Source organism: Hirundo rustica, chromosome 2, assembly GCF_015227805.2.
Source record: "Hirundo rustica isolate bHirRus1 chromosome 2, bHirRus1.pri.v3, whole genome shotgun sequence".
Classification (NCBI taxonomy): Eukaryota; Metazoa; Chordata; class Aves; order Passeriformes; family Hirundinidae; genus Hirundo; species Hirundo rustica.
In genome coordinates this window covers 14,685,942-14,706,400 of record NC_053451.1, presented here as the reverse complement: position 1 = coordinate 14,706,400, position 20,459 = coordinate 14,685,942, and the positions used below count along the sequence as shown (strand labels likewise).

Below are 20,459 nucleotides of genomic sequence, written 5' to 3'. Positions count from 1 at the left end.
TGTCCTGTCTGCTGGCTTTTTTGTCATAACCAAAGGGCTGGGATGTGAGAGACAAAAAGTAAGGGAAAGCACAGAAGAGCAACAACAGGACATATATTCTCTAAGAAATCCATATGCTAAAGGTATCAGTAACCGCAATGTGGCTGAAGTCACTGTTGGGAACAGCAAAAAAACATGGTGGAAACAGCAAAATTGTTCAAAATGTAGCCCTTTTAAAAGGAGGGAGAGTAAAACCAAACCGGACTATCTAGGAGTGTCTTCTGAAGGCAAATAACTTGTGTTTCTTGTGATATCAGGGAGATTTTCTTGCTTAAATATCTGCGTTAATAGGCTGAGTTAATGTGCCAGTGAGCTGCCTTGCCGGACAGTGTATTAGTGCAAGCAGGTCTGTTCTTTCTTTAAGCAAGCATTGACATACATTGATTTAATATTATTCTTTGTGCTGAGCTCTGCAGATAGACTGGTAAAATGCAAATGGCACAGCTGTGCTGCAGATACATCTTTGACAGCTCAGAAGATGACTTTGCATATTCAGAAAAGCAAGGGAATGAGAAAGGGCTTTCTCAGCTCTTGGATTGTGTACATCCCTTTCAATATTCATTTTTATGGTAATTTTAATTTCAAATCGTGTCACTGCAAGGCTGCTGGTATACTGAATTAGTTCCTGCATTTTCCTTGTTTGTCTGTAATTGTCATTAATGAGGGAAATTCATCACCTTCTCAAAGTTCACCACTCAGCTGAAAAATATAAGGGGTAATTAAGCATGTTGGGATGCTTGCCGTATTCCAGCTCTACAGCAAACAGCAAGGGAACCCAGTTCTCTGCTGCTATTTTGGGGGCAGCTTCTTGTAAAGCAGCTGCAAAATTCAGCCTCAGAACATCCTTGCAGCGCTGAAGTCATGGAAGAGCAGCTTCAGGAGTTGATGCCTGGAGGACTGGCTGTAGTCTCAGAGAGTTTAATTCAATAGTTAGGGGATTACTGCAAGAAGTCTAGTAGAGCTAGAGGATTGCATGGGAAGCTTGCATAACCTGTTCTTCAGCTCTACATGGTATTAGTTGCTATTATGTAAATGTCTTGATAGTAGTTCCCACAGCAGTCAGAGCTTTCTCAACAAACATGTTAAGTTTACCTTGAAGAAAACAAAACAAGAGGCCTTCTGAGGGAGAGAACATTTCCTGAAGCAAGTTAAAACTCATAGTTTGCAGTAAAGAGAAAATACTTGCATGGAGAAAATACTCGTATGAAGAAATGTATGTCAGGTAGGTCTTATGAATGTGCCATGCTGAACACAGTCAAGATGACGGGTGAGCACTTCAAAAAAGTCACTTATTCCTGCATCTTCTGAAGAAAAATTACTTGTTACCTTGGAGTAGAAAATTCTGCTATAAATCTGGTTCTCCCTCCCTAGAAAATGGCTTGTTTCCCTAATTAATCATAGTGCCTCGCACAGGCTACTGATGGGTCTCTTATCTACCCCTGGAAGTAAAGCAGCTGGGGCCACCACCTGTTAACTCACTTCCAGCACCATTTAATTAGCCTGAGTGGCTGTTACCTTCGGGTTTGTCTGGCAGGGAAAGAAACAGGAGCAGATGCCAAACGGGAGGGAGTGCTACAAGGCACAGCCCAAGAAGTGCAAGGAAGGGCCAGAAAAAGTCAAGGAGCAAGGGAAGTGGAGAGAGGACAACAGACAGGTTTGGCAGCGTCAAAGTCTTGCGGTGCAAGTTTGTTGTTCTCTCTGCCAAATGCCAAGTTTTGGGAATTTGTGTGTTCAGTCAGAAATGTTTCTGTGTAATTGGATTCATACAGTGACTGATCCTGCATAAGACTTCATCTAATGGTTCTGCTACCCAGTAAAATATATTTGCTGGATCTGTGTTGAAGTTCCTCAACACCTTTGTTTATTACTGACTGCATAAATAAATTAATTGCAAAGATGAAACAAGGTTATTTCATGTTTACGCATAATGTCCTCACTCATTTACTTTTATTTCTTAGTTAAAGGCTGTTATTGAATGAGTTTTGAAAATTAAGGGGAGGAAAGGTTTTTATGTAGCATCCTAACTGAGGTTTTGTCAGGATTTTGGTCATACCCTGTTCTTTCAGGGACAAGCAAAAAAAAAAAACAAACCACCACACCTCCAACCATTAAATAGATGTTTTATTGTTCCTTGTTTTAGAAAAAATCCATTTCTAAGGGATTTCTTTCACACTACAAAGTGTTATTTTCTCATCAAAAGAATGTATTTTGAGTGTTATGAACAACGTTTTTGTACCTGTGTGTAAGTGTGCATTTTATTTTTAGACTACTTATTGAATTTTTAGAATGCACTTGGACAGGTTATTAATTTAAAAAAAAAAAAAAAAATCCTTGTGGATTTATTTGTAATTCACTTGAGCCAGATCCTCACATTAAGGACATTATGGGAGAGCGAATTCTTGCCTTTCCCCCTTAGCCTGAATCTTAACTTCTGAAATGAGGCAGCTGAGCAGTGTAAATTTTTAATGAAGAACTACTTATTACTTGTGGAGACTCTAAGCTGATGAAAGTGGTCATAACTCCTTAAATTATCCAACTTAAACAAGTTAGCTGGCTGAATGTGCAGGTCACTAGAAAGATTCTGTATTAAATCTTATGAAACAGAATACTTCCTTTGAGCTATTATGAAATATTGGTAAGGATATTCATCAGATTAACAGGTTTCTGATATGGACATGTGAGTGTTCACCAAGCTGTGATAGTCTAAAGGTGGCCTAATTATTCCTAACTCTGCACATAGCCTGAAGTTTTTCCTTTCTGTTCCAGATCTGAAGAGTAAGTCTACATCCTTCAAAGCTTGTCTGCAGTTTTCTAAACAAACATATAATATTAGATAGTACTTTCTCTGTGCAAAATTTGCTTCTTGCAGATTTAATGATTTGACTTTTATCAATAATTCTCCTTTAGGTACTTTCTTTACTTATACTCTGAGACACTTAACTGTTTTGTCATTGTTTACAACCAAGCGAAGAAATAAGAATGAATTAAGTATTCTTTGTGACATATTATAGTGTATTTCTACTATAACTATAACTACTACTATAACTCCAAAGAAAACCTAGAATAAAAAATACTCGGAAAAAACTTGGCTACTAATTCACTAATTTAGTTCCTCATCTTAGGCTGTGGTTTGTTGCAGCCCCAGCTGGGCTTTTTTTTTTCCTAATGTCTCTTCCTGAATTCATCTAGATCACTAGAAAGGAATCAATGGGAATTGATCCAATTTGTAGAACACAATTCTAATATTGATAGTAGTTTATATTCATTTGCTTCACCCTAATCTTTTATTAATGCTCATTTGCAAAATGCTGTTCATGCTGTTTCCTTCCAGTTTTGTACCCCCAAGCTGCTGATGATAATGAAATTTATAGAAACATAACAAGAAATAATGAAGTTATAAATTTTGTAATTAAATATGGTAACAGTTACTATTTTTTGGAGTCAGACGATTTTCAGTAGGAGACATTAATTTCAGATAAACAAAGACCAGTGTAGAAAGTCAGACACATGAAATTCTTACAGAACTAAGAAGTTGTGTCTGTTTAGGTCTTTTCAATTTTTCTTTATGTCCACAAGGAGGCTGGACCAGGGCATCAATACTGAATCATCTGGGGATTTTTAAGGATGCATCATCAATAAAATATGTCATCTAGATATATCTCCTAGTTCAAAAGAAGCAATAACTGATGGCATCACTTTCTCTTACCAGTGGGGAAAAAAGTCACTAGTGACTTTTCTATGAAGAGCAGAGCCATGGTTAAAAATATGTCTAATATAATTTTTGAAGTTAGGATCGTAAAATGTACTTGAATATAAATAGCTGTGGAAATAAGTGTGTCTCTCTGGTTTGAGGTGCTCCGGAAACCAAAGGAATGAATACAAATAGTAAATATTTACTGTTGGATTTTCTGAAAATTTTGAAGAGCTAAAGATACACAAATTAAAGCATGAATGGTGTGGCCATCCAATAAAATGGAATAACTTAGAGATTTCAGTAGAAATTTCATTGGAAAGGCTCCTCACATTCATGTAAATCTTCTGTGCCCTCCAACTGCCATTGGCACCTAAAATTGTTCTGAACCTGTATGGTTATGCAAAACTCCTCTTTATTCCTTGAAGAGGTCGTGCGTGCTTGGGTTGACTAAGCCTGAAAACATACCACCAAAAAGCTGGAACACTCAGTGCTGGTAAACGTAACACTCTCAAGTCCAAGTAGATGTTTATTGGTTCTTTTGTTGTTTGTTTTTTGGTTTGTTTTTTTTTTTTTGGGGGGGGGGGGGTCTAGGGGGGAAGGGGGGCGAGGTTTAATATCTTACCATCATAATGAATGGTTGCTCTGGAAATTTCTGTGGAAAGAGGGAATGAGATTTTTTCATCACAATGAAGGTTTCCCCTGTTGGAGTCCAGGGCATTCCTTTGGTTGCCCTGGAGGGTCAGGGACCCCAGCCCAGAGCTCAGAGAGACACTGGCTTTGATTTCAGTCCATGGGAAAAACTTCCTACACTGAGAGAAGGTTTACAGGCCACAAGAATGTGAAAAAATAGTAGTGTAGCTTATCACAGGGTGAGAAAATAGTAATTTTAGGTTCCTAGCATTGAAGTGAATGGGGACAAGATGGAGAATCTGGGGCGTTGTCTCCTTCTTCTTCTCCTTCTCCTTCCCTCACTCCATTGCTGCATTGACGTGGCACAAAGTAGTTAGTGAGGATTGGGTCAAAGTAAAGATGACCTTTTTAGTAATAGTGATAGACATTGGTAAGAAATAGTAAACAAGAAATACATAGTAATTAGTATAAAAGATAAGGACAACCCAGTTTGGGAGGAGACTTGAGGAATCCATGCAGCTGCGAACATCTTGTCGGACTCCGAGAAAATTGTAAGATAAGAGAAAATAAACGAAGTATGCAACATTGAAAAATCTAAATCTGTCTCTTCCTTCGGCTTGGCTCAGAGCTGTGCAGGGGAGCAAAGGACCCTGAAACCACCTGAATGTTGGGGAAAGCCCCCGACATTCCCCCTCTCAAATGAAGAGTGTCTCAAGTACTCCTGTGAAAGAAAAGTGTAGTAGGAATTGCTAAGGGGTGGCTTGATCCTTCTTTTTTGTTACTCAAGGCTTCACTTTTCAACTTCCTCTTCCCAAATAAACTCATTTGGTTTTATATAAAAAAGGACACACACACACAAAAAAAAAAAAAAAAAGGAGGGGAACTCCTTTTGACTTCTTCCTGAAGTTTTGCATACTTATAGATAAAAGTATTTTTTTGCTGAATTTTTTTTGGGGGGAAGGGGTCTGCAGTGTTGGTTTTTTGGGCTTGTTTGGTTGCTTTTACTTTTTTGGGTTGTTTTGTTGTTTTTTTTTTACATAATGTGTCAACTAATTAAATCGCCTGGGCACCTTGTTAAAACTTACATTTTATTTCAGTGAAAATAGGCTTTTTTTTTTTTTTTTTTTTTTAATTAGCTAAGAAAGAATAGAACCTTGGTTTAAATATTTCTTGTCTGATACAGAAATTCAACCAAAACGTCCAACCATGCTGGAGAGGTTTATTTAAGGGACGTCTCTCTCAGTCACTTCTGTGAAAACTCTTTAGGACTGATTATGGCATTTCTTCGAGAAATGACACACCAGGTTCGGCCTCTACTTTGATTCAGACTGAACTGTAAATTCTTCATAATCAGGTGAATTGTTCCTGGGTTTATAATTTATTTGCTTCACATTTTCTGGCATTGTAACAAGTTAAAAAAAAGTAATGATGTAAAATTGTTTATTATGTTTAAGAGAGCCAAGCTGAAAATTGCCTGATCCTACAGCATGGTAGTCAAAAGAAATGAATCATGTCTTAACATTCAGGACTTTTACTAGCCATTCAACAGAGTGCCTTCACAGCAGTCCTGCAGTGAAATGTGTTATTTAAGTCAACACTACTTAACTCTGTTAAGTTTTTACTGAGATTCCCAAGCAAAGCTGGAACTTCTGACAGAGCTGAAATTAAATTCAGCCCAGCACAGAGGGCAGCAGCCCAAAATGTAACACTTATTGTTCAGTGAAATGGGTAGAATTCATCATTAGTGAGTAATTTCTAGCCAGAGACCATAATTTAACACTACTTGAATATAATTTTCAATATCAGGTGGAAAAGTAGCACTTCTCAAAGAATGAGAGTGAACAATGTCTCTTTAGTTTTAGATTGTAAATAATAAATGCAGTCACTAACAGACATCATGTAAGTAGCCATAGTGTCAAAAAGAGACTAATTCCCTCCCTCATTTATTTTTATTGAGTGATTGGAGCCAAGATTTGCAAGCCTAAAGAGCTACAAGTAGTCATAGCTTGGATTTTAAAGCTGCTGCTCTCCTAGTCTGTTAGCTTTACTGAGCTGACAGCATTTCTGGACTGGAGACTGATCCTGTTAAAACTGCTAAGCGACGCATTAGCATTGGTTGGTTGTGAGGTGCCATGAGGAAGATGGCCCACTGCTTGGAATACCATATCTGAGGGGATATCTTGGGTAAAAAATCCGATTTGTTCTGCAATTATATTTTGTACATGACACCAAAAGTTACAGTGACACGCAGAACACTTCCAGTAGCTTTCAGTGCATCTTCTTCCTCCTTAATCATTTTGAGTAGTGTGTGGTTAAATCTCCTCGAATGCAATCAGTCTCTCAGAACAATGATCAGAAGGTTCATTGGTTAAATTTGGTCTGAGGTCCCTGTAGTAGATTATAAACCTTTGCACTAAAAAAGGTAGGCACAGCCTCTGCCACTTAAATTAATAAAAAGTCCTGTCCTTCTGTCCTTTACTGCAGTAATTTAAAACTTTGACCCAATCAACCCCTGAATGCAAATGAGTGAGCAATCTGGAGAAACAGAGTGTTGATCCAGTCAATCTACAGCCATTTTCTGGGCAGATTTTAAAGATGTACGTGACATTGGCCATTAGTGAGCCAGCAAAGATGAATGGGCCAATAAACGAACATATTTCACTTCTTTCATCTGCCAAGATGAAACATCATCTTGGTGCTCGGCTGCTTTTTGTTGTTTGGTCTTTTATTTTCTTAATTTGCACAACAGTATTTTGAAAGGCATGCTATCAATCCTTTAACTGACTTTTCTAAAGGAATATTTTCTTCCAATAAGTCCCCTTGAGTGGGTCGGTCTTGAGGATTTTTTTGGTTTTCTTAATATCTTTTTCCTTTGTAACTCATTAAAAAGATTTTGGTTTTTAAAGATATTGTCTCTAAGATTGTTTAGAAAACAAATGGAGAAATGAATGTTTGGTATTGCATTTTAAAAATGAGAGTGATTGAGCTAGTAAAATTAAGCATCCAGAAAAAAGAAATGCACTTATGGTTGTTTTTCTAGTTTTGTTTCTTATACAGTTGTTTTAAGTGTTTTGTGAAAGTTCAGATTAATTTTTAGCAGTGTGGATTTTGTTGAAAATGAGCAGTTATTTTCAGTCATTACAGAAGTTCAGAATATGTCTGAGAGAGCAAAATATGTCTTTGCAAAAATTAATAAATTATCTGACACCTGTCAACAGAGAAAAAAGGAAAAAAAAAAGCAGCCTATTGTTGTGGCAGTGTTAAGTTTGCAAAGACATTAGCTTGAAGTTTTCTTCTGAACAAAATACTAATGTTTCTTTTTAGGTATTATATGTTGGACAGCGCACTGTCAAGAGTAAACTAAAACAGGATTGATGTTTAATAAACAATTTTAGATTGAGAGTAAAAAAGTGCCGGGATATTGTCAACAAATTCCTTTGGGTTGTGCTGTTTTGTTTCACAGAGCGACTGGGATTTTATTTTATTTTTTTGTTTCAAATTATGTAGTTCATCATTATGAGTTGTATTCATGGTGCTTTGTGGTGTTTTCACCAGCAATTTGTCTTGGGGTCTTAAAACGTGTGTTCGTTTATGTGTTTAGCTGACCAGCTGCCTTCCCTTTTTCTCTTTTTCTTACGTGACATTAAAATGAAGCGGTTCCTCTCGAGGATCTTTTAGCGGAAAACGCATCTTACTCCGTGTGATGCTAAACTGTTGCCTTTTCCAAGAGGGCTCTACCCCTTTCCCCTGCCCCATCTCCCAGCAGAGGTAGAGCAGCCCCCTCTGCACTCGCCAAGCCCCAGCCGCCCCCCGCCTCCTCCCCACAAAGAGGTGAAGTCCCCTGGGTCTGTAATTGCCAGGAGATGAAGCGATGATGGGGAGTGATCACAGTCAATAGCTTTGATTAACAATAAGGTGGAAAATTAGCAATGCTAGCATTCAGCTCCCCTGCCTCCCCGTCCCCATATGCTCCCCGCAGCCCGCGCTGGCTGGTTAGCAGGGTGGCCACTGTGCCGGGCTGGCTGCAGAGCGACACTGGGAGTGGGCAGAGGGGGACAGTGGGCTGCTTTTTGGGGACCCTGGGCAATGCTCCCAGCCACGTCTCTCCGGGCTCCGCAGCACAGGCAGGGAAAGAACGAGGTGTGCCGTGCGCTGGCACTGTGGCTCTTGCTGTCATGTGTGGATTTAATTGTGTCTGGACGTGTTGTGATCAAAATGGCAACTCCTGTTAGTCCTGTGACCCCATCAGCAGCTCTGGTGTTGTTTCCGACAGACTCCGAAGACCTAGAGAGGGGGAACGACAGCGGGACACCACTCCCCACCTCTGATAACGGCGACAATTCGCTGGGCTACACAGGTAGAGTGCACCTTTCCAAAATATTCCTGACTGCCTCCTTCTGACACTTTCCACCTGCATCTGCCATTGCCACCTGTACACGCTCCTTTAATCACCTTTGCTCGCTGGCTCTCTTTCACCATCAACTTTAGAAGTTCAGCTTTGTTAGTAAATATTACTGTGTCTTTTAACTAACCGAGATGACTGTCCTTGTGTGTGTGTTGGTACATGTCAATGATTTAAATGTTTAAATTTGCCTTGTTGAGACAATGCACCCATTATTTTTCTTTGAACTGTATATATTAGTGCATGAGGCAATGTATCATCTCAAAGAAAATTTTACAAAGACTGAGGGGATTTTTCCATATGTTTATTTGGGGATTTTTTTTTGCTTTGTTTCTGGTATAAACAAAAGTAAAATACATTACAGCAGGGAAGAAAACCCAAATGAGACTAAACTGTGATTGGAGAAGAGTGTGTTTCATTGACTTCTGCTTTGCATAAACTACAGAAATGTGTCTCTAGGCCAAATAAGAAAAGCCACAGAATAAGCAGCACCATACAGCAGTGATCTCTGAGGAACCCAACCCTGTAACTCCTCTGCAGCCTGAAATGTTACGCAGCTCCAGGAGCCACTGACCACAGCCCAGTCTCAGCTGCCGTCACGGGTTTTCATGAACTACTGGTGGTCCAGTGTGACTCAGATATTCCTAAGACAGTCTTGCAGGATACAAGTGTAGCATAGGCAGGTAATGGAAGAGAGAGCAATCACTCATCTATTTCTCGTCTATTCATAAAACTTCAGGTCCTGTTATACGCCACTTACAGTGATTGCAGCTTTCATCACCTGCCCCTCACAATCATCTCTGCATGTGGTTTAAAACCTTGATACATAATTTTATTTCAGTTTAAAGTACTTCTTTTTTTTTCCTAAAAAGTTTAAAAAAAAAAAAAAAAAAAGGGCAAAACCCCCCAAAAAGTAAAGCAGTACAAATTTCCCCTCAGTCAAGATAGATGCCTTTTTAGGAAAATCTCACATGAATCCTACTGCATGTGGATTATTTAGACTTTTTTACATTCTGAATATTCCTATTAATTTTGTTCTAAATTCTTCCCACTGTATGTTCCAAGTTTGTCACATGTACATGGGATCACCATATCGACAAAATATAGCTTAAATAATTTTTTTTTCTTCACTGTAAGTTAGACTTCTCCTTTCAGAAAACAGGCATGGGAATCACGATCCCTGGTCCTTGTGTTTAAACAGCCACTGATTTACTTGGAACAGCGAGTCAGACTCTTTTAATAATAAACTGGCTTAGTTTTACCTGGAGATGAGCAACCCTCCAGCCTCCTCCCCAATCCCTGGGCTGGGGCTCTACAGGCAGATTCCTGCATGTGACAGCCTCACACCTGTCCACGAGGTGGGAGAGTGACCCTGTATACAACCCAAAAACCACCTTCAGCACGAGAGCAACAGGGGTGAGAATTTAGAGGGGGATCCCATAATTTTTTCCACTGGAGAGGGGCTGGAGGCTTGAGGCAGACCCTCCCATGACGAGTGCACTGGCTGGGTGATGGCAGGCAGAGGGTGCAAAGGCTGCAGGCAGTCCTGCTCCAGTATTTAAGGCAAATAAGGAAGTGTTTAAGACAATACCTCCACTCTGAGCCTGGGGGCTTGCGACAACGTCCCACATAGAGCATGGACCTTTCTACATCTGTCCAGCCCTGAGGATCTTTGTCCTGTTCCACGGTGCAGCTGGACACTGCACCCCAGGAAAGGCGTCTGTGGAGCATTGCAGCTGTTTAACCTGCCTCTTTGGGACTGATGGGGGCATTTGAGAACACTGACAAAGTCAACCTCTGGTCTAGGAGCTCCCCAGAGGCTCCAGTTCTTAACTCCAGGCCATATTTTAATAGGTGTTTCCGAAATAGGCATGAAAGTCAGGATCGAGTTAGAGGCAAACACAAGCTGAGCAAAAATTAACACCCAGAGGATGACAGGTCTTGTTTAATCAGACATTTTGAGCCTCTATTTGAATGAGCACCAGCTGAAAGAAAGACCAAGCTTTTCACATTTAAAGATTTAATGATCCAGAATTTTTTCTCCACTATGTTTGTATACCTTGGTTTATATGGAAAAGCCCTGAGGTATTTACTAAAATTAGTCCAACAGGTTTCTGTAGTAATCAGTAAGAGATTTAAAAAATAATACGCATTGGAATGCAACCTTATAGGTAAAGTTGCCTTTTTTTTTCCTACTAATTGTGGGCTCATTTGTATGGACCTAATATGGAGTGCATAGATTTTACAGGCTCTCTTACCTTTAGAATTCTATTCTCCAAAAGGAAAAACATTCCAGAAACTTGTTTGTACTCAAAAATCTCTGACTCTTTCCTAAAATCACTTGGATTAAGTCCAGGATGCCTGGACCCAGGGGTGAAATAAAGAGCAGTTTATTTTTCAGTCATGTATCTATCTTCAGGTGGTGCCTGAATGAACAAAACCCAGCAGTGGGTAACTGCTGTCATACCACAGGATTGTACATTTTTGCTCATGCTGAGAGCACTGACACATCTGCAGGAGACATCTTCCTCCCATTCCATATAAGATTAGCTGCAATGTATAGAAGCAAAGAATTTGTTTGTATGGGAAGTTCCAGGAGTAAAGATTATAACTTTTTCTTACATCTTTTTCTTTCCCTAGATGTTTGGTGGGTGGTGGTGGTTTTTTTTTGTTTTTTTTTTTTTTTTTTTTTTTTTTTTTTTTTTTTTTTTTTTTTGGGGTGTTTTTGGGTTGTTTTTTTTTGTTTTTTTTTTTGTTGTTTTTTTTTTTGTTTGTTTTTTTGGTTTTTTTTTTTGGTGAATATATGCAGCTGTTTTGTGTTGTTTTTAAGTGGATGTACATAACTCATAGGGAGGGTTTCAGTGTGCTGTCCCAAAGACCCCTTTATCACTATTATTTCTTCTCCTAAATCTGGAGATTTTTTCCTATCCATTTAGGTTTTGTTGTCTTCTATTTGATTTCTCATGATTCTCAGTATGTTATAGGACTGAACTCTGGAATTTATTTTTTTTTTATCATTATGGTAAAGTGATACCCAACAGATGTTACACTTTTTACAGATCAGGGTTTTATAATCAAAACAATTATTAATAGTTATTAACTGTAGACACAACTGGAGAAGCTTTATCTGCACATATGTTAAAGATAATCGTTTTTAAAAAGCATTTTTAATGTGCAGGGATAGGGGCTGAATAAACCACAGAATCAAGAAGATAAATTCAGCCACTAAGGATTGTTCCATACGACATGGTATTAGACCAAAGGGTTCTATAAGAAGGGTTTTTTTCCTTGCCTCCTTAACACCACTAAAGAATAAAAAACCCTCTAAAAACTGATGTGACCCCATAAGCATCAATGATGCTAGACGTAACTGGATTGATTCAGCAAAGAATTTGGGGTTAAAAAAGTTAAGAACTTTTAACTGCAACTCTGTTAGTTTAAAGAAATGAGGCTGGATGATTGCCTTGTCTGCATCTTCAGGAAAGATCAGTTCTACAGTGACAAGGCCAGACTGGAAAATAATTGCATAGTTAAGGTGCGTAGCAGCAAAAATCTAAATAGCTATTCAAATAATATGCATAGAGGACAGGCCAGATCAGTGAGATTCAATAGGATAAAAGAGTGTGAGTTAAATACATCTTTGTGTTGTATTTAATTTGTCCTAAGGAAGAAATCCAAAGTATTCTTTCTGAAATGCTGCATGAGCACACTTGTTCCTCTTTCTACAGAATTTAAGGGGTCTTCAGATGTAGTGATGTATATACTAAAAATTGACTGCAAATAATTTCACATCCCCATCAGCTTGATCTAAGTTCAGAAAGGAGAACCAGGTGATAGGTGTGAAAGTATATAATGAAATTTAATTTGATCACTCAAGAAAGAGAGGGGAATGGATGATGCAAGTAGGAATTCAGTTCTTTGTCAGGTTTAGGCTGTGAAGATGTCAGACCAAGCTATTGTTTAGACAGTTACTTTAGAGGGGAAAGAAACCCTTAAGTCATTCTGGCTTTTTGGTGTTTTGTTAGTTTGTTATTTTTTTAAATTTAAATCTTAGAGGAAATAATAAGGACAAACAAAAGAGGAAGGGAAGCAAGGAGAAAGATCTAGCAGAGTTCCCACTGAACATCCGAGGAAGAATATGGAAAATCATGTGAATAAGGTAATTGAGGAACTCAGGGAATGGAGAATTTAGGAAAAAACAAAGTCACAGAAGGAAATATCTTTAAAAACATCAGGGTTTCTAAGAGAAAGGCTTATATTTAGTCACTAAATGGAGCAGATGATTTGCTGAGTGATGTCTTGGAGAAGCTTTGAGAACCACAACTTTGCAGCAGGGAGTAGAGTTACCTGCAGAGCATAGGATAAACCATCTTGACTAAAGCTACTAAACATACTTCTCCATTTAATATTTACTGTTAGAGCAGATTTTCAAGAAAAGACTAAACTAACTAATATTTCCACATCGGATATCACATATGTGGCGTGCCAGCCTGAATAGTAAAAGAAAATGTTTCCTCTTGGCTCATAGGCTTCTTTTTTCCTCCCCCAAAATAGTGCAAAGGCAGTAGGTGTCAAGAGTGAACCTCAGTTATTTTCCACATAATCAGTGGCTGCAGAGTAATCTCTGAGATTGCATTGTGCTGTGCTGTTGAAGTGTGTGCATGCAGGATATCCCAGGAAGTAGCACATTTCCTGTTAAATCAACTGTGACATAAATATTGGGGATCATTTAACAGATCACAGAGTATGGCTTGTGTTACAGAGACCAGAAGGATGGCTTGTTAAATTAACACTATTGAGTCAAACATTTGCAGGCAAGGATCACCACTCCTCATTAAGTAGCTCCATAACTTTTTAAAGGGATATTTCCAAACACTTTATTCCTAGTTTTCTTAGACAACTCTTCCAGTACGCAAAGAAACCCTGTGGTTCCCAATTGAGACCTGAAATTAGTCTTCAATTGTTTTCCCCCTGTTTTTAATCATGAGAATTTTGTGGTGGTATTCTTTTGTATAACAAAAGATTTCTTTTTTTCTCACATTGACTTTCTTCTTTACTACTATGTTGTTATGTCATCAGGAGACTTGTTCTAAGTGGATCACAGTTTGTCCCACTGCTTGTGAAATAGGACAGGGTGGCCTTGGAGAGCATTTCAAGAAATGAAGGGGAAATCTCTCTTCATTCCATGGCCACGTCTGAGACATTTCTTCCTCTAGTCCAGTAATTTTGCATAGGTTATGCTATGTATTATAGGGTGCTTCTTTTGAAAAGTGGTAGTTCAGAAAACATTTCTTTGACATCAAAGGTGGAAATCTACAGGAATACCCTGTGCAAAATGTGAGTATGTTTTACCCTTTTTTTAAGATTAGTAGAGGCAGTAAATGTACATACTGATTTTGTGGCTGAGAGGAGGAGGGGAGAGGAGAAAAAGCTGTAATATGCAACAGGATGAGAAATAAAAATGTTGGAAAGAAATATTTACTATTTGATATTCCTTCTAAATTATCATCTCTTGTGTAAGTCAATATTGGGGGGGAAAAAACGCATGGCAAAAGCAGTTTGGCTAATGGGTTGCAAAAAGTGACAGATGAAGGTGTAGATTGCAGAGTGTGGATATTTTTGATTTGGAGGAGGCTGTAATTTCAGATAGGAAGCAGGAGCTAGGGATACCTGACCTAAACAAAAATCCTATTTCCATGGAAGAATTCCAAGTGGGTTGTTGGCACATCTCATTTTGCACTGTGTTCATCATGGCCACCACCTTTAGAGAAAAACAAACCCTTGTTTGCACTGCAGGACCAACAGACATCTGGCAGGGCTGAATGAACCACCAGATCAGATAGCAGCAACGTTCATTTTTTTGCAGTTACAGGATCCTTATTGCTAGTGGTAATACACAGTAGACTTCAGCTGGATGTTTACTCTTAGGAGATGTACAAAGCTTGCAGTTAAAACTTTTTCCCAGACTTTCTCTTCTTTTAAAACTTGCTAACTGAGCAAGTGTGCTCTTGAGTCACTGGGAGAATGAACACAAAGCCCCATGATAACAATTTTCCAATTTTCCAAAGTTACTTCTTAGAGTACATCTGCACTCTAAATCCAGGAACAGATGGGTACTGTTATGCCTATTAAAAAAAAAAAAAAAAAGAAAAAAAGAAAAAAAGAAGGAATAAATTCCCCTTGCTCTTGTCTATCAGCAAAGCTCTCTGTCAATCTAAACTGTCAGAAAAGTTCTTTGAGCTTTATTCTTCTCTTTGTAGGCAGTCTTTTGACACAGATACTGAGGATTTGTTTTCATATGTATTAAAATATAGATGTTAATATCACACCAATCAACAGCATTGCCTGCCAAAGAGAGCGGGCAACACTGATATGAAAGCAATAACTATTTAATCGAAACTCATATTAGCAATATTGGAGCAAAAGTACTCCCACTTACATAAATCTTGCACTGTCAATTTTTATGAAAATGTTAATAGGAAATCTCCTTCTCCAAATATTGTGTTATATTTCAAGGCAGAGTTTTTATTAAAACAGAAAGAGTGGCAATGTCCAATGTTTCTCAACCAGTGAGAGCCAAAATATTGCTTGAAGGATTTGTGTAATACTGACTTCAGCAGCAGTAAATGCCTCTATATAGTTGATGGGCTAGGAATTTTTCTAAACAACCATATCCCAGGCAGATGAATTTGAGCTTGAGAAGGTGCAGGAAAGAGCTATTAAAATAGTTAGGGAATAAAAGTTTATTTTGATGGAGGCCTTAATGAAAGGGAGATGTGACTGCATTTGTTGCCAGGCTTGTGATTTTAGAGAACAAATCAAAAAAAAAGCATGTTGCTTATTCAACTTGGAGAAATCCTGTTTAATTTAATCCTGATTAATAGCTTATCTTCAAACAGTATTCAAAATCTGGGCTTTATAATAGAGGATTCTAAGCTTTTATTCATGTTACTCCTTGACAAAAGATGAAGCAGTTAAAAAATGGGTCTTAGTTAATTTGGGATGGAAATTTAGGATGTGATACAGGAGCTGATTCTAGAGTATTTCTCAGCCAGGAGTTTGAAATCTCCTTTCCAAATATTTAAATTTGTGATATGCTGTGAGAGGCTGTGCACACTCGATTTGATTTCCCAGGATGAGCATTTTAATCTTGAGTTCATGTGTTCCTAATTAATTATATGACAAGTAAAATCAAAATAAAATGCATTCACAGCATATTATAGTTTCTCTTTTCCATTTGGGCTGTCACAGACAGGAACCCCTGGAGCTGATGAGAGGCTTTCTGCTGAGGGCCTCCTAGCAAGAGCAAAGACAGAGCAAATTACCCTCAGACACTGCTGTCAGTTCAGCGAATTAAGTATGCAAGGCAATTTGTGAAGATGTTCTGAAGTGCAAATTTCTGCCACTAGGTCAAAAGAGTATGAATTATCACAGGATGAGCAAGGTAAGAGGACATCATTCCCCATCTTCATCAGGATGTTAGACAAGTTAGTCTTTGATTTTAGCGGGGCAAATTGCTTTATTTAAAGAACCAGGAAGTTTGTAATGCAGATGATTACATTAAATGCATAGCAGCAAAATGCCCTGCATAGATGAGAACATTCATTTATTGTGCCTACAATGATGCACTTTCATGAGTAGTACAGGAAAAGAAAAAAATGTTGAAAGGTATTTTCTATAATTTAGGATTGTTGTTCATTTATCATAATAATTACTAGGTAGGCTAACTGAGGTTGGAAGCAGTGATTGGAGGTCTCAAGTCCAGCTTGCTAAGTAAGCAGTCACTCCCCTCCTCCAGGTGACTGACAAGGACCTTAAGCAGGCCAGGTCCCAGGAAAGACATGGAGTCCCCTCTTTTGTTACAGTTCTCCAGTTAGGCTGCAGCCCATCAACCATTAATTTTGATGGGGTGTATCAGCAAGTTTTTCCTCATCTGGTGCTTCACCCCTCCGGACCATAACATCCCTGCTTGGATACAGGAATTTATTTTGTGGGAGATTGTGTTGAACCCAATACATGGGAGTCTAAAAACACAAACAGCCTATTGATTTAGGATTTCCTATCAAAACCATTCTCCCCTGTTTGCACAGTTTTTAACTGCAGCTCTAGTCCCTGAGTTAATACACTAACATCTACCAGAAGATCTGCAGTGATTTTTGTCAGATCTCCCTGGAAGTGCTGCCAGCTATTTCTTTTCAGTGTTTTGTGTGTGTATGTGATTCTCGTGTGTTGCTTATCCATAAACTGTAACAAGTTGAACCATCACCTGCTAGTGTTAAAAGACTGCAGAGAGCGTTTTAGAAGGAACTGTGTTGATTTTCAGTCACCCTCATATAGGGAGGGAAATGTTTCCACAATTTTCTTCACAATGTGGAGAAATTCAACAAATTTTCCCAATTTACTGGAGAACATATTATTTATAGGGCTTTTGTCTAATACTTCCTAAAAGGCAGTGAAAAAACTACTACTAAAACTCACTGCTGCTTTCTTTATTGAAGAAAATACAAAATTATTGTTCACTCCTAAATATAAACAGAACTCTGGGGGGGTTTGTTTGTTTGCTTGTTTGTTTGTTTTAAGTGTGAGTATTTTAAAATAATCTCTTCCAAACCACTGGCTTTTTTATTAGATTCTCTGCCTCTGCTTTGACTCTTCTTTTTCTTCCCATCAGATGGTCCTTGTGAGGTAATAAGATCCTCCTGCTTCATCCTCCTTCCTTTTTCCTTTATTTTATTTCCCTAATTTCATGGTTTGTTTCTGAATAACCATCAGGAAAAGAAGGGTTGCATTTCAGCTAAACTTGGAATAGGGTAACCAGCCCACTCACACATTCATAACTTAACCCCTCAAAAAAACCCAGAAAAAAACCCACTTGCTTCTATTTATTTCTGTATAATCTTTAGCAGAACAAATTTCTCTGTCTTGTTTCTGGAGTAGTGCAAAACCAAATATAAAATTTTTGTTTTTTTCTGTTAGGACTAAATACTTCCCAAGGGAGACTAAATCACTTTTCAGTAGATTTAAACTTTTGATAACAAAGTATAATTTCTTCCATTTCAGCAGGCTAGTTTACTTGTGCTCTGGTGTGTAATGAGGCCTTTCATCATTTCATATGTAGATTACTTTATTTTTTGATTAAAAACAAGTGGATATTATTGAAGTCTTTCCATCAATGGAAATTATAAGCTTTGACAGGAAGCTCAAGTTAAAGGAAAAAGAAGGTAAAAGGAACTTATTGATCAAATGATTACAAAGTTAGTCTTCTGGATTTCTTCCAAAGCCTCAAAAGACAAATTTGGCATAAAAGTCTGGTGGGAAGGAAGATGCCTGTTTCACTTGGAAAAACAACCATGCAGTGTTCAAGTATTGCAGAGAATTTATAGACCATTTTTAGTGGATAGTAAGTACATCACAAGAGGCTGAAAATTGCGTTAGGGTTATTTTCCTTCAAAATTCCAGCTGCTTAATTATAACATCCAGACCATTATCAGATGGATCAAATAGGAAATTTATCTGTAATATATACTGTAGGAATCTGTGGGAATACTGTGAACACTGTTGTGCAATATGTACTCAAATTATTTTCAGTTCTTGAGCACACAGCATCACCCATAAGTTGACCGGGTTTTTATGCAAAATTTAGATGCATAAATGCTTCTATTTCTGTCTTTATTAAGAATTAATAAAATTATATCCAGAACAGAATACAAAAAAAACAAAAACAAAGCAAAACAAAACAAACCAGATATTATGAAACAAGTAATGAAATAAACACCCTGCAAAAACAAAACAAAAACAAAACAAATGAAATTTTAAAAGACAGCAGATACAGAAATCATACTCAGCATTTGATACACACACATGTATTTGGAGGGCTTTGCAAGACCTGATGATTTGGAGGAAAATATAAAATTCTCAGTTACCACAATGTTTTGATTTTTCAGTTTTTCATGTGAGTATGGCTGAGCCCTGGCAGAGAGATGGAATCAACACTCTTGGAAATAATCGACCAAGCCACATGGGCATGGTCCTGGGCACCCAGCTAGAGGAGGCACTGCTTGAGAAGAGAGGCTGGACAAGATCAGCTCTGCAGGTCCCTACGAAGCTCAAGCAGTCTGTGATCCTATAATATAAAAACTTTCACAAAAAAGAACCTTTGTAGATCTTAAGCTACCTGAAGATAACTGTTTTCTTGGCCAAAAATGTCCCTTGAAAACTAAAACTTATAAGAGGTGAGGAACAGCAAGATCGCTTATCTGCTCCTAAAGTCCAGAATGCAGAGGCATTTTCTTTCCAGGAAAAGATGGAGAACATCACCAAGATTAGGAGCTGTTTGCTCTTTTTTCCAGGAGCATAAGCTAGGGTTATAGAGCCCTATTATTGAGATGGATGTGCTTTTGCCATGCTAGTATGTTAAAATATGCCTTTATAGTTCATGTGCTTTACAAACGAATTAATTTATATATAGACTCAGTATGTCACTTATAGACTTATCCACCTGTATACACACAAGTGTTTCAGGATAGCGTGTATCTGTGTTTCTACATGCTGAATATTGATCCAAACCAAGGCAGCTACAAATATTAAGAGAGTTGGGTCTCAGAGGAGAACAGAATAGAGAGGAAAAATTATTTACTTCTATTTTAAACCCACGTGACTGTAAATATAATACCTAGAAAGATTATACCTGTTGAGATCTCCTTATCTGGGTCTACAAAAGTTCTCTGAAGAGAGAATGGGTCTACTTTTCAAATCTGAATAATTAATTCTTTTGTAATACCCATATGGCCTCTTTATGAATTTTCTACTTACTTTGTTGGGAAATGCACTTGTATTAAGGTTAAGGTCTTTTTGTAGCTGCAGATGCTCTTAAAATCTGCTGTCCAGAAGCTGAACTGAGATAAAGAAAAAGCGTCACGACACAGTTATTTTGGCAGCCTGATCAAAGCAGGACGGCTGTATTTAGGCAGACAAGTGTATCAAAGGGATGCAGTTTGAAAAGGCTGAGTTAGCATTCCCAAAACTGTGTCCCTGTGATATGCTCTGCAGTGCTGCTGGCAGAGCACACAGTGCTAGGAAGTGTTGTACATCCGTCAGGACACAGCTTGAGCCGAATATGGTGAGAAATTATGATTCACTACAACCTCTTGCTGCTTATATTAATTTCCCTCTAGCCATAACACATCTGTTCATGGTAAGACTGATCCAATACCCATCCAGCTACAGTTGAATTATTTCAGCAAGCAGTGGATTCAGTAAATATTATCTATGGGAAGATTAAAAAAAAAAAAAAAAAATTACTTAAACTGAGTTAAGAGAATAAGTTCAACTACAACAACACAGGGCCTTAAGTTGCTAGCAGCTTCTCAAATACAGTTTCCTTCTTTTTTTTACCATGATAGTGGAAAGCCCTGTCCTATGAGGTAGGGAGTATTTCTTAATTAGAATTTTTGGTTTGCTTATTTATTTGTCTTTTCCAGTAGGGATAAAGAACATGCAGGGCTGTATTAGTACTCAAACAGTCAGGACAAGAACTTGTAAATAACTCTTGCAAAATTACCAGTAGTTTAGAATAAAGCGTGAAATATTCCATATAAGTGGAATCTTATGTTTATTTTCATCTTACACAGGAATCAGTGCGTGAAGCACTGCAAATGTCCACTAGCCACTTGCCTCTTCTACTGCAATGGAGCA

At 38.1% G+C, this 20,459-nt stretch overlaps 1 protein-coding gene across 6 annotated transcripts in view; it reads left to right on the top strand.

The window, feature by feature from the left end:
• ROBO1 (roundabout guidance receptor 1) overlaps positions 1–20,459 on the top strand; it is a 698,550-nt gene that overhangs the window by 332,494 nt on the left and 345,597 nt on the right. For 4 of the 6 annotated variants that reach the window (XM_040054708.2, XM_058419158.1, XM_058419153.1 and 1 more), the window contains exon 3: positions 8,637–8,720. The exons of the other annotated variants lie outside the window; for them this stretch is intronic. In XM_040054708.2, coding sequence (XP_039910642.1) covers positions 8,637–8,720 — 84 coding nt within the window. The remainder of the gene's footprint in view (positions 1–8,636; positions 8,721–20,459) is intronic. 6 annotated transcript variants of the gene reach the window in all.